The following is a 12855-nucleotide window of genomic DNA, read 5'->3' on the forward strand; positions in this document are numbered from 1 at the left end:
ACAGCTCAGGCTGATGTGCAACTGAGCACACACAGTATCTAACGACAGTACTGTCTCGACATATCAATGCATGGAGGATATTTTTCCTGACAGTGTATTATGTCATATTATTACATATTCATTGTGGTTATTAATACATGTATTATTCATGCCAACCTGTTTAGATAGTAAGAACAGAATCATGTTGATGGAATGATTACATTACTCAGGCATTTTCTTGTGAAGGCCTGGAGAAATCCATCAGTCAGCTAAATGTCTCTGTTTTGATCTGGGAACCATTTGAAGTCTCTCCCTGACGCCCCAAAGGCCCTCCTCTTTAGAGGGGCTGACTTTGTGTGTGGCGCTATGCCCCAAATAAACACTCCATTATGGCTGTATGCTGCGCCTCCCTATTGTCAACCTCCTCTGTCCTGGGGGGTTTACCTAAAGGAGAAAACTGTTCAGTGCCCCGTCCCCATAAATGGCAGACGAGCCTCTACAGACTGGAGCTCTGCTCTTATCTGCTCATTCAGTGGATCTCTGAGAACCGAGACAGAGACAGGACCAGAGGCAAGCTCCGACATAGACAACACTGTGCTCATGTGGGGGTGGGGGTGGGGGCTGGGGGGGCTGGGGGATGGGAGTCTGACATTCATTGCATCCGTAGGCTGACCTCTCTCTGTTTCTCCAGGTGAACATGCAGATTGGTGCATGCATTTTTACAGAGCTAGAGTCAGACCACGACAACCTCTTTTGGTTGTGCAATTTGATCTGAGATGTCAGTCCTCTCTCTGAATATCTGGTTTTACTTGCATGTGTCACTGCCTTTTGTATAACGCATAGAACTACTTGTATATGCACGTAATGTGTACGTATATTCCAGAATGAAGTGAAAGCTTGTCTTTATTACGTTCTTCTTAGCGTTGCAGATCCAGTATGTATGTATGTAACCACACTATCCTAGAATGTGTAGTGACTGGCAGTGTTTAGTGGCCCAGCCATCTGGCGCTTCCTCCTTTCCAGGGACAGTGTGTGTGTTTTACATCAGTTCCAATCAGTCATGTGGAATAAACCATGGCACAGTCTGTATGGCCGGTTACCTTGGTGATCACTGCTCTTTGGTTGTTAGAAAGACATTGTTTATGACAGATGCATTCTTATCATGGACCACTCAGAAGTCAAAACACAGTATTGGTTAAGGCTATATCAAACCATTTTAATTAGCCCTTGTTGAAAGGTTGTTGTGAAATGCATGCTTCTATGGTCACGAAGGCCACTCTACCTCTGAACTGTGATTGTCTGCAAACATCAAGACAATGTCAACATCATATTTCCTCAGGTTGCCTAATGATCCAGCAAGTAGTTTCTAAACAATCATATTTCAAGACAAATACTACGCGGTACTGTATTGTCTTTTTGTTTTTTGGGGTTGATTGAATTGATATCGTATATTAATAATAAGATATTTGAATAGCTGGTTAACAGTATTATATGTTAACATTCACTATTTGTGAATGCATGTGTTATGTATAAGAATGAGGAGACAGGAGAACAAAGAGTTCCTGTAGAAAGGTCAGTGGGGGAGAGCAGCTCCATCCTTCAGAGCTGCTCTAATTAGACAGAGCAAACAGTGTCCAGCCAGACCATGTCTGGTCCAACACATGGCTGTCTGCTCACTGATAGTCTCTCAACAAGAGGGGCATTTTTAGGTATTCTGCACATGTGCCTAATTACCCATAGTGCCATAGTACAAATGCATTATTCACAAGGCTTCCCTGGCTCCAGAAGTAATACAATACATTTTAATGACCTCCCCTTTGGCAACACATCAAATACTTTTTGAATACCTCTGAAAACATAATATCTGGTCTACATTGTCTAAAATCTACATTGTTTTGATCATCTAGGCTTACTCTAGATACATATTACATTGTGTGTAGTTGTGTGTAGTTGAATTATAGTTGAATTGCAGCTTCATGTCCACTGTTCATGTTCTCATGTGAACTGTTTTTTTTAAACACTCTACAGGCATTGTCAATGAGTGAAATTACTTTTCCTGATGTAGTGAACAAATGAGAACAAGACAATACAATACAATGTTCTCTCCATAATCCTGGACTCCCACAGTGAGAATCTAATCTATAGAGAATCTATCTTCTTTCTATTCGCTGTACATTTACAGTACTTTACTGGCACCACGGTTGCCAGCACGGTATTGTATTTTGCCTATACAATAGAGTCCTGTAAACCATTTTACAATAAGCAAAGAGGTACTGTATTAAACAATACAATGTACTGTATCTTTCCTGTGTTCATTCATTACTGCAATTTTTACAGCAATAGCTTATTGATTTTGAAAGCAAATAATACAGTTAACTGTAGGTTTAAACTTAAAAATCAGGGCTACGTTCCCAAAAAAGAACACAATATTGTGAGGAAGAACACCTTCTACACTAACATTGTAGTGTGAGGGTTGTGATGGAGGATAGACATTGGCTAAAAAACTGCAAATCTTTATTCAAGCCAATGACTACCTTTATACCTACTGAAATGTTGTACATACAGTAAATGGTTACAGTACTGTACTGTATTATCTAATTGTACAGTATGATCTGATTACAGTGCTTGACTGTATATACATTTGTCAGCCAAATGTTACACTGCAGCTCTTTTAGTTTGTCGTGTGTTTGGATGGTACAACATCTGTGTCGTGTTTTCAGTAGCTCTCCCCTGTCGGTCCCCTTAATGTACACCTGGATCCTTGTCCCACACAAAATCACCCTGTACATCAGCTCTGAGTTGAAGGATCGATGGGCTTGAATTGGAATGCCAATGCAATCATGTGCTTCTATAGGAAAGATTAGAATTGACTGGAGTGAATTGATACAGGTTGAAATGCCAACAATGTTTTGATGAAGGGGAATTGAAATGAATGGACCTGCTGCCAGCGCTATGGCAGTGCAGAGCTGTTCCTTGATGATTATTTCGCATGTCTGTGCATTGCTCTTTGATGTGGACTCTATCTGATGGTGAGAGGTATTTTGTCTCCACATTTGCAGTCTATTGCGCCTGACCTTCCTCAGTAAAACATTGGGAGATAACAGTGCCAACACAGTGCACTGTGAGTAGCCATTCAAAGACACACTATCCTGAATGGGCAGCTGGCTCCTCAGCTCCTGGATGAACAACACTTATCTTAGCCTAGCTTAGCATAGCCCAGTGCTGTATGCTAAAGTGAAATGCACATCACAACAGAGAGCTCCCCAGTTGACACTCCAAATTGCATCCACGGCACGCCTCATGGCTGTTTGATTGAATGTAATTAAGTTTTCCTCCTCTGCAATGAAGGGATGTTTTTTTAATCTCCCCCTGACACACTTGGTGGGTAGAAGGGTGGGGGAGGATGCCACGGGTGTGTTTGGGGGGTATAAAAATGCAAATCTGATCTCTGTCACAAGAAACATTACTTTGGTAAATATGCCTTCTTTTTTTTGCTGTTTCTTCCCAAAAATGTCTAACGCATTACAGTATTCTGTATTCATATTATGATGTACTTAGCTAGACATTCTTGAAAAACAACCGTTTGTACATGATACAGACATCTTCTGGCGTCTGTCATGTTTTGGAGGAGAGATGAGACAACCACCACCGGTCTCTCAGGATGAATAATGCAGGAGCTATCGCTGGCAACACGTTTGTTGAGTGCAGTACTCTGGCCTAATCATGCGGTCCGTTGGGGGTCTCAACACTAAACACTGTTTTCTATCTGTGTCTTTCTTTTCTCTCTAGGAGAATGAGCTTCAAGATGTTCTCCAGGAGAAGAAGCACTTGAGTCTCCAGTTGTTCAGCAACGGCCACAAGGCAGTACAATATGAGCAGGTAAGAGACACAGCCGCACCATGGCTTATGCATGGTGGCGGCAGTAGCCTAGAGGTTTGAGAGGCCGGCTAGCAATTGGAAGGTCGCTAGTTCGATCCCCACCTCAGGTGGGAGCTGCATGTGCCCTTGAGCAAGGCATTCAGCCCCTAATTTCTCCAGGGGTGCCGACTATGGTGCCGACTATGTGCCTAGAGCAAAAAATACCAAATTCCAACAATTGACTGACAAGATGATTGCATGGCAAATAAAACATTCTTCTTCTTATGACTAAACACTGAAACCTTGTGTCTCATCTACACGCACACACGTCTCATGGGTGACTCCATTTACACTAGCTGTGACGTCTCTCCCGGCTGTATATAATGTGATGTTGTCATGTCATCTGAACAGGTCTAAAAGATCTGGGTTTTTCTTCATAGAAGTCAGTGGTCTCATGGGGCGCTTCTGTTGTCAGCCTTCTAGTGGCGTGTTGCCATGCTGGCCGTCACATACTGCATAGCAGAACATGCTTGTTTATCTTCCTTCAGCGCAGGATGTTGAGCTGTGTCTCCAGCCTCATCCGTGTCATTGCTAGCTCTGAGCCTCAAATTCTATTAGAGCACTCTCACCTTCCTCCTTAGCCCACAGACCTAACAGGCCCTCTCTTCGCTGATAACACCGCGGCAGAGGAGATCAACGGACACGGCAGGAGCGTTAGAAAGCCTCCGTATGGACAGAAAGGCAATTTTCTCGTGGACTTGATTGGCAGGGAACTGAAGGGGGGGGGGGGCGGGATGAGGCCAGGGGGGATGCTGGTTATTGATGTCTTATCAGGAATGGCGGATCTCAAGACGAGCCATTCGTCAGTGTTATCCCAGAGGCGGATATGAGAGGCTCGGCACTCGGCGGGGCTGTGCGGATATTAGCCGGTGCCGCCGGTGCCGCCCACGCCGTCGTGTTCTGATCCCTATCGGCCTCTCCGAGTGGACGGAGGAGGAGGAAGAGGAGGAGGAGGAGGAGGAGGAGGCGGAGGAGGAGGGGCTGAGAAGGAAAGGCACCTCCCCTCTGCTCTCGTATTAGCCTGTCTGTCCAAGCTCGCACTCCTACATCTTATCATTGAATCCTCTCACCTACCACATTAGCAGAGACCACAGTAATGCCTTCCTGTGTGTAGAGATGGGCCACAGAAGCGGATCTGTTGTCGTGTGTTGTAACCGCCTCCTTCCTCTCTCATTAGTCATTTATGAATGCACAGAGGAAGGGAGAATCGCCTCAACATGGCTGCTCTCCTGTGGTCACCTGTCCACAGGAGGAGATTGCACTACTGAAGTGTGGGTCACACACTTAAAAAAAACAAGTTATAATGCTGTAGTACAGTATGTACCGGTACATTTGAGAATGTTAGTCTTGTCAACTCTATTCGTGTTTACCTCTCGGTCAGCAATTCTAGCATTACAAATCGGTTGATGCTAAATGAACCATGCTATGTTTAGGACAGGGAGAACCATGTTGTGTTTCTCATACAGTATGATTATACTGTAGCTAAGGCTGTTATTATCCCAGCCAGCCAAGCGGTGCTCCTGTCCACCCCGTTGAGGAATGCTCATTCCCACTCTGGCCCCTTGTGCCCCTCTTTCTAGGTGAAGTCAGAGTATGATCAGCTCAAAGACAGCCTCGGTGCTGTGACTCAGGAGAGAGATTCAGCCCTGCGGGAGAAGACCCAGCTCCAAGGCAAACTGGAGAACCTAGAGCAGGTGCTGAAGGTGAGAGCCCCCGGCACCTGAGGACACCACCGGTCTTTCCATGTGCATATGGTTTTGTTCTCCTGGGAAATATATGAATCCCTTTCTTAATGTAGGTCCTTTTTGCAGATCTTCCCTACCCTGCCGATTACCTCCATCTTGTTTTCTTCTCTCCTTTCCTCTCCTCTCCTCTCCTCTCCTCTCCTCTCCTCTCCTCTCCACTCACTCTCTCTCTCTCTCCCTCTTTCTCTCTCTCTCTCTCCTCTCCTCTCCTCTCCTCTCCTCTCCTCTCCTTTCCTCTCCTCTCCTCTAATCTCCTCTCCTCTCCTCTCCTCTCCTTTCCTCTCCTCTCCTCTCCTCTCCTCTCCTCTCCTCTCCTCTCCTCTCCTCTCCTCTCCTCTCCTCTCCTCTCCTCTCCTCTCCTCTCCTCTCCTCTCCTCTCCTCTCCTCTCCTTTCCTCTCCTCTCCTCTCCTCTCCTCTCCTCTCCTCTCCTCTCCTTTCCTCTCCTCTCCTCTCCTCTCCTCTCCAGTCACTCTCTCTCTCTCTCTCCCTCTTTCTCTCTCTCTCTCTCTCTCTCTCTCTCTCTCTCTCTCTCTCTCTCTCTCTCTCTCTCTCTCTTTCTCTCTCTCTGATTCTCTAATGTCCCTGACCTGTCTGTTGCCTTCCAGTGCCGTGGTGGGAGGTCTGACCAGGAGCTGTGACAGGCTAGGAAACTTGGAGCAGTCTGTCCTCTCCCCCTAACCCCTAACCCCTTCCCCCCCCCCCACCCCACCCCCCTCACCCCATCCCCTCTCTCCCCCGCTAGATTGATAAGGTATCACTGCTATGTCCATCTGTATTGGTGAGCAGCCCACTCTACCCCCATTTTGAATGCTTTTCTCCAGCGGCTATGCTACCTCTCCCTCTCTTTGGGCTGCTTTCCTATGACACGAATGGTTAACCAGCTAGGACCAGAGCACTGTATGTGGTTGTGCATGATGAGTTTGATAGTAGGGGAGGGCAGAGCAAGGAGGGGAGGGGGTTGGGATGGGGATCACTGTTCACGATGACAATGTAACACACAAGCTTGATGACATTAAAGGCCCACATTAGTCATTTTAATGTTTTTTTAACTGATATATGACCTTCCGGTGCTGTACATGTTATTGCACAATGATTCCAGAACAGAATTGCCATTCAGGTCAAGGTATGAGTATTTTGGGCAATGCATTCTATTTTCTTAGCTCCTCCTAAAACGATTTCCCACGTGCTGTGATGTATGACATTTCAAACCGCTATAGCACTCCAAAGTGTAACGTGGCTAGCCTAGTTTGTTAAGATAAAAATACAACCCTCCGAACCCCCTTCACTGGCTTTTTTGCGACTGACTCAAACAACCTTTCGACATATTGTTGAGAATTGCTCCTAGCAATATCTGGCGTTACTTTTCCAGATATCTCCGTGAATAACACAAAAACTGGCTGGCGTAGGCCTTTAACTGTTCTACTGTAAGGCAAGAATTGTATAAATGGCATGAATATGTATTTTTGCTTCCCACCCCTAACTACTGTGCAAGTCTGTTTCTTTTCTGGTTATTCATATTTGAGAAGCACATGTAAGCAAAATGATGACTGGATGGCACTTTGATATGAGGTTGAGAAAGGCCTTGCATTAAGCCTTTGTTTTGTATGGCTTCTTTTGTTGTTATGGATACCACGGACAAGTGAGCACGCTACGGAATTTGCTAACCCTTTTTCATGTAACTAAAATCCCTGTATTGATCATCCAAAGACAATATTTCTGAGGACAGCTTTTCTGTAACGATACTTCAAACACTGGTATTGCGTTACTCAAAGGGGGCAGCAAACTTTAAAACAGTAGATTGATGACTGGTTTTAACTGGTTTTAACGCACAGCAAAGCCTCTCCAGTCCTCATCCATAACCTCATGCATTCCTGTACTGATTTGGAACTACAGATCCAGGCTTTTGGGGTAGGCCTTTACTTGGTCTCTCAGAAGAAAACCGTCAACCGGCATCGGTTTATGTCACACTAGTTACTTGAATGCCATACTTAAGACTACCAAAAGTATGTTTTGAGACCGGGAGGTCCGGTAACATGTTACAAGCCCCTTTATTTGTGATGTGTATGCACATTTAACCCTCTGTACAGTGAGTTGGGAATAGAGGACTGGAGAGGCATGTTCTAGCCTGATGCCTTGGGTTTTTAGTTCCACTAACAGCAGGCCTCTCTATCCCCCCCCCCACCACCACCACCCTCCCCCCTCTCTCCACCCCTGCCCCCTGCCGACAGCATATGAGAGAGGCTGCTGAGCGGAGGCAGCAGCTAGAGTTGGAGCATGAGGAAGCCTTGGCTGTACTCAATGCAAAGCAGCAGGAGATTGACCTTCTGCAGAAGGTAAGGGATACTGGGTCACGTTGCGCTAACGACGCGGGAGGGGCCGGCCTCTCTTGTTATCCCGGCCCGGCCCCGGGTCAGAGGTCAAACAGCTTTGTGTTGAGCACTCGTGTTACCGCAGCTACTACAGCGTATCCTCCTAAATCCCTCCAGCTGCACCCACCCCTAGGTTGTGTGTCTGTGTGTGGGAGGAGAGTGTGCTACAGCTAAACCATTGGGGAACAGAGTCTCTAAATTGGCTACGTGGAGCAGATTAGTACACTAAAAGTTAGATCAGAGTCATCAGACTTGAATCAGACTTTTTTTTTTTTTTTTGCTAAAACACCAGAGCCAGATGTTGTGAGGTTCTGTCTGCCTCCTCTGTCAGGTGAGCAGAGCCATGACAGGAGAGTGTGAATGTGATAGGAAGTGTCACCAACACCTCATGGACCTGAGAGGGGCTTGTCTCTGTGTTACTGTGTGAGATATTTGTGACGGCAGCTGGTGAAACCGGGAACAAGTTGGCAAGCGACCATGTGTTCTGACTTTTATTCAGAAAAATTAATGTTAATACATTTCAATGTTGTTGAAAATCGATGACACACTCGTACTTGCAATGCAATGGATTCAATGAGTAATCCCCACTACTGCTGTACCTAGTTAGTGTAGAGTAGTGGGGATTACTCACCAAATCCATTGCATTGCAATGTTTGACTAGTGAATGTGTCATTGATTTTCAACAACTTAGACATTTATTTACAGTACATTCTTCAGAATAAATGTCCAAACAATTTGATTGGTTGCCGACTTCTTCCCGGGTTTCACCAGCATTTAGAGATGGCCAGACAGTCTCTGTTTTCTCTCATTAGCAAAAGGAGCTCATTACTATGTTAGCTTCCTAGAGACACTGTGTGGTTTTCTGCATTCTCTTGAATTAATTGCCTGCGAAGAGGATTCATGAAATTGGAAAGTCTGCAGATGTTCTCTCACTCATGTGGAACGTTCGTTTTCTCAACAGATGTTCTCAGTCACATTAAGTAAACTGGCATGCATTATTTTATGTTTTATACACAGTACAATGGTTTTATATTACACAAAGATGGAAAACCCTGAGATCTCTAGTAGGCTCAAGGGAAGACTGTATTGTTGATTTGAGATACACTAAAGTCCTATACAGTCATCCTGCATTATATCGGTCCTATGCACATCGTTCACACAGATGGTCATCATAACAGCTCATGAAGTCTCCTAAGATGTTATCTTAGTTTTAAGTTAGTTGAAATAAAACTGTTTTATTCTAGTGGTCCACAGTTGATGTCATGTGTTGTTCCTGTGGTTGGTGTTGAAGTGAACACAGCTTCTCCATGTTTTTCCAGGCTCAGGTTGAGGCTAAGAAGGAGCATGAGGGCGCTGTCCATCTGTTAGAGGTGAGTGTGAGAGCACTAGGGGGTGACAAGGGGGTGGCTGTGAGTGTGAGAGTGTGGCTGGCATTGGAGTGTGTGGCTTGCCAGCTTGCCAGTCAGACGTGTGAGCCAAGGGGCATTTTCTGTCCCTGTTGACCCCACTGGCAAGCACTCTCTGTATGGTGCTCTCTGTATGGCACTCTCTGTATGGTGGTTTACATGGTATGGGGCCCGGCTAACATAAATACCCAGATCAGATTGAATGATATAAGCCTGTTCATTTTCACATGATTACATTATTTTTGCTAAGTATATACTGTATACCCATGTAATTAACTAGCAGTTAATAACTACGTAGCTAGCTAGCTATCTAGCTGACAAATGTCATGTTAATGACAATGTTTGTGTTTTTTTAAATGTGTATTCAGTATATTCAAACTATACTATATAACCATACATCATTATTAATCATGATTTATTATTTGATATTTGGTTATTATTGATATGAATAAATTGTTTTGCATGAATGCTACAGAAAATCTTATTTTCTTATTTCAAGATATGTTTTTATTTCAAGGTGGGTGTATGGGTGTTCATATTTGTAATTGTGCTTAATTTCTTTTCACTGTGTTATTGGTGTGTGTTTTATGCATATACAGAACCACTTGGACAGCATGCAGGTATTTCTGAATTGTTTTTATTTACTTGATATTTTCCATCTCTTCTTGTACAGTACACCGGATATATGCACTTAGTTTTTATTTGGATTTGGGAGGTAAATTGAGGTAATTGGGAATTTAATTGATTGTTGCATTTTATGCATAGGTCACACCACGGTGGAAGTCAATCAAGAGGTCATCAACTGATTTTGATGTGGGAGATATTGTTTTTTATTGTATTTATTTATTTTTATATGAGATTCAACAGCTGAACAAAATGTCATACAGTATATCCACGGCATGGCGCAATGGACACTGTGCTGTTGTAGACTGTAGAATACGTGTACAACTGTGTGCTTTCCAAACAAAGGCTGTCCATACGACCATGACACCCACTCACCTCCATTCAGCTTGTCATCAAAGCATGCTTAGGCATCCACACTCCACTGAGCAAATCAACAAGCTAAAGCTTCTTACTTTAGTCACAGCGGAGTTCACACAGGAGGGCTGGAACATTACAGATGCTATGGAGGTCTTTCATCCTGACTGCAGCTCTAGCTAGGCTGCTGCCTGGCTTGATTATAATGTCTGTGGGATTCTGTTTAGATGCTGGCACAAAGTAAAAACCACAGAGGAAAATCAGACTCTCCGTATATTAAGATGTTATTCTAACATTATTCAATTCTAACAACAAATAAAGCTCTCCAGACAGAGAAAGATCAATTGGATTCTCCTCTTCCTCTCTGTCAAGATATTATGGTTGCTGTTGCATGCACTGCAGCATGTGTTTCACAAGGCTGCTATGTGTCATGGGGCTTGGTGATGCTAACAGGCTAACCACCCTCTGTGCTAATGCACCAAACCATTGAATCATATGCAGTGATTGGAAAGGTCACCCCCTCCTCTAATAGCATGTTCACACCCTGCCGAACAATAACGTGTCTGCATGAAAGTCATTCACAGTGCAAAATGCCACAGAAATTGTGCATTAGGCATTTCTGTGCAGTGGGCAGGGCTGCAAATGACATGGTCACTTCAGCCAACACTTTCAGGGTGGTCTGACGTAAGGACTGACGTGGGTTTATAGAGATGGAGATGTGAGTGACTCAAAGGAGTTGACTGTCTACAGAACAGCATTGAATGGTTAACTGAACACTCACCCCTGCTCAGGGGAAGATCATGAGCTGAGCACCCCTGGGGTTTCTCCTAGGCGTGCCCATACTCCTACTCTTCTATGATCAAGCCAATGTGGGGGGCAGTGTTATTCTTGACCAACCCAAGGATTTGACTGCATGGATCTATAATGTTTTTGAATTGCTGTTGTCAGCTCTTGTCAGCTTCGTAACTCATGATGACTCTTGCCTTTATTTTATTATCTCTGTGCAATGAAGTTGAGGAGCATTCCCCGCGCTTTGAACACAGTGCAGTTTTTGGTATGCATACTTCCTCTTAGCAAGAGGCTGTTCTTTAGAATCATGTGCATTAACTGTAGTCTTGCATGTGATTTGCATACTGTGACTAGTTGAGGTGTTTAGGAGTGGACTGTGTTTTGTTTGATAGGAACCTTTAAGGCGTCAACACCCTCTTCTCTGTAATTAATGACTCCCACATTTGAATGTCCTATATCCCATCCCTCATCATTAGATATGTGTGTTTTACGTTGACAGATTTTAAATTATCTTTCTGTTTCTCACTCTCTTATTTTTTTCTCACTCTCCTCTGTTACTTCCTTTCCTTTTGTCTCCCTCTCTCTCTCTCTCTCTCTCTCTCTCTCTCTCTCTCTCTCCCTCTCTCTCTCTCTCTCTCTCTCTCTCTCTCCCTCTCTCTGTGTCATCAGGCCAAAGTCAGAGAGTTGGAGGAGAAATGTCGGACTCAGAGTGAGCAGTTCAACCTCCTGTCCAGAGAGCTGGAGAAGTTCCGACTGCAGGCTGGGAAGTTTGACATCCTCAGCACCGACCCCTTAACTGTGTGTGAATCCCCCGGGTCGCCCAACAAATCCCTCTCCCAGCTCCTGAATGGACTGGCCGCCCCCATAGGGAAAGGTTAGTGGAATCTTGTTGATCCTCAGCACCTTTTAAAGAGGTTGGGTTGGGTAAACATTCATATTCTTAGAGTGTGTGTTGTTTTAGAGCACAGTGAGACGCTTTAGTCAAGCTAATATTACAATGACGCAAGAGCCACTTTTGAATAAACAATCTAGAATAGTATTATGAGGAGAGAGAAACGTGCAGCTGCCCTTGAAATTTGAGATCTTGGAGGCGACGCTTGTGACGTAAATGAGGATAAACACTGAGCTCTAAATGAAATAATCAATACAGCTATGACATCGCCTTTACCACAGCTCGCCACACACTCTAATTAGAGAACACAATCATATGTACTGTATACAGTATGTCAATAACCTTTATATTGGGCCTGTATCTGGGAGTTTACTTTTCATTTGATTGTATCTTTATGTACAGATGTGTAGTTATAATGTACTACCTTATTGTGTACTTTAAAGCAATGATTTTGTAAGGGCTCGAGTACTCAAGCCCTCAAGCAACTCTGAGACGAAAACTTGAATCAAAAAGAGTAGTCTTTGCTATCACAAATACACAGTACACAGTACACAGGTATTCAGTCAGGAGATATAATCTCGCAAGGAGAAGAGACAATAGACAACATCAGGGAAACTAGCAGAGATCAAAAACCAGGGTTGCTTAACAAAAAGGACAAATTGCTGGAATGTTTGGCATGAGGGACAAAGACGATCTGGCTCAGAGACAGGGAAACACACAGGCTAAATACACAGGAGAGGGAAGGGTGATGAGGGACATGTGAGAGGGAAGGGTGATG

At 44.3% G+C, this 12855-nt stretch overlaps 1 protein-coding gene across 1 annotated transcript in view; it reads left to right on the top strand.

Moving 5' to 3' along the window:
- rimbp2b (RIMS binding protein 2b) overlaps positions 1–12855 on the top strand; it is a gene marked incomplete at its 3' end in the record, with an annotated part of 44542 nt that overhangs the window by 1296 nt on the left and 30391 nt on the right. Inside the window, exons 2-7 of the mRNA XM_080532459.1 lie at positions 3769–3858; positions 5478–5600; positions 7872–7976; positions 9332–9382; positions 10018–10038; positions 11855–12059. Coding sequence (XP_080388585.1) covers positions 7875–7976; positions 9332–9382; positions 10018–10038; positions 11855–12059 — 379 coding nt within the window. The 5' untranslated portion in view covers positions 3769–3858; positions 5478–5600; positions 7872–7874. The remainder of the gene's footprint in view (positions 1–3768; positions 3859–5477; positions 5601–7871; positions 7977–9331; positions 9383–10017; positions 10039–11854; positions 12060–12855) is intronic.

The sequence above is a fragment of the Nansenia antarctica genome (assembly GCF_963989245.1).
Source record: "Nansenia antarctica genome assembly, chromosome: 5".
In the NCBI taxonomy this organism is placed as follows: Eukaryota; Metazoa; Chordata; class Actinopteri; order Argentiniformes; family Microstomatidae; genus Nansenia; species Nansenia antarctica.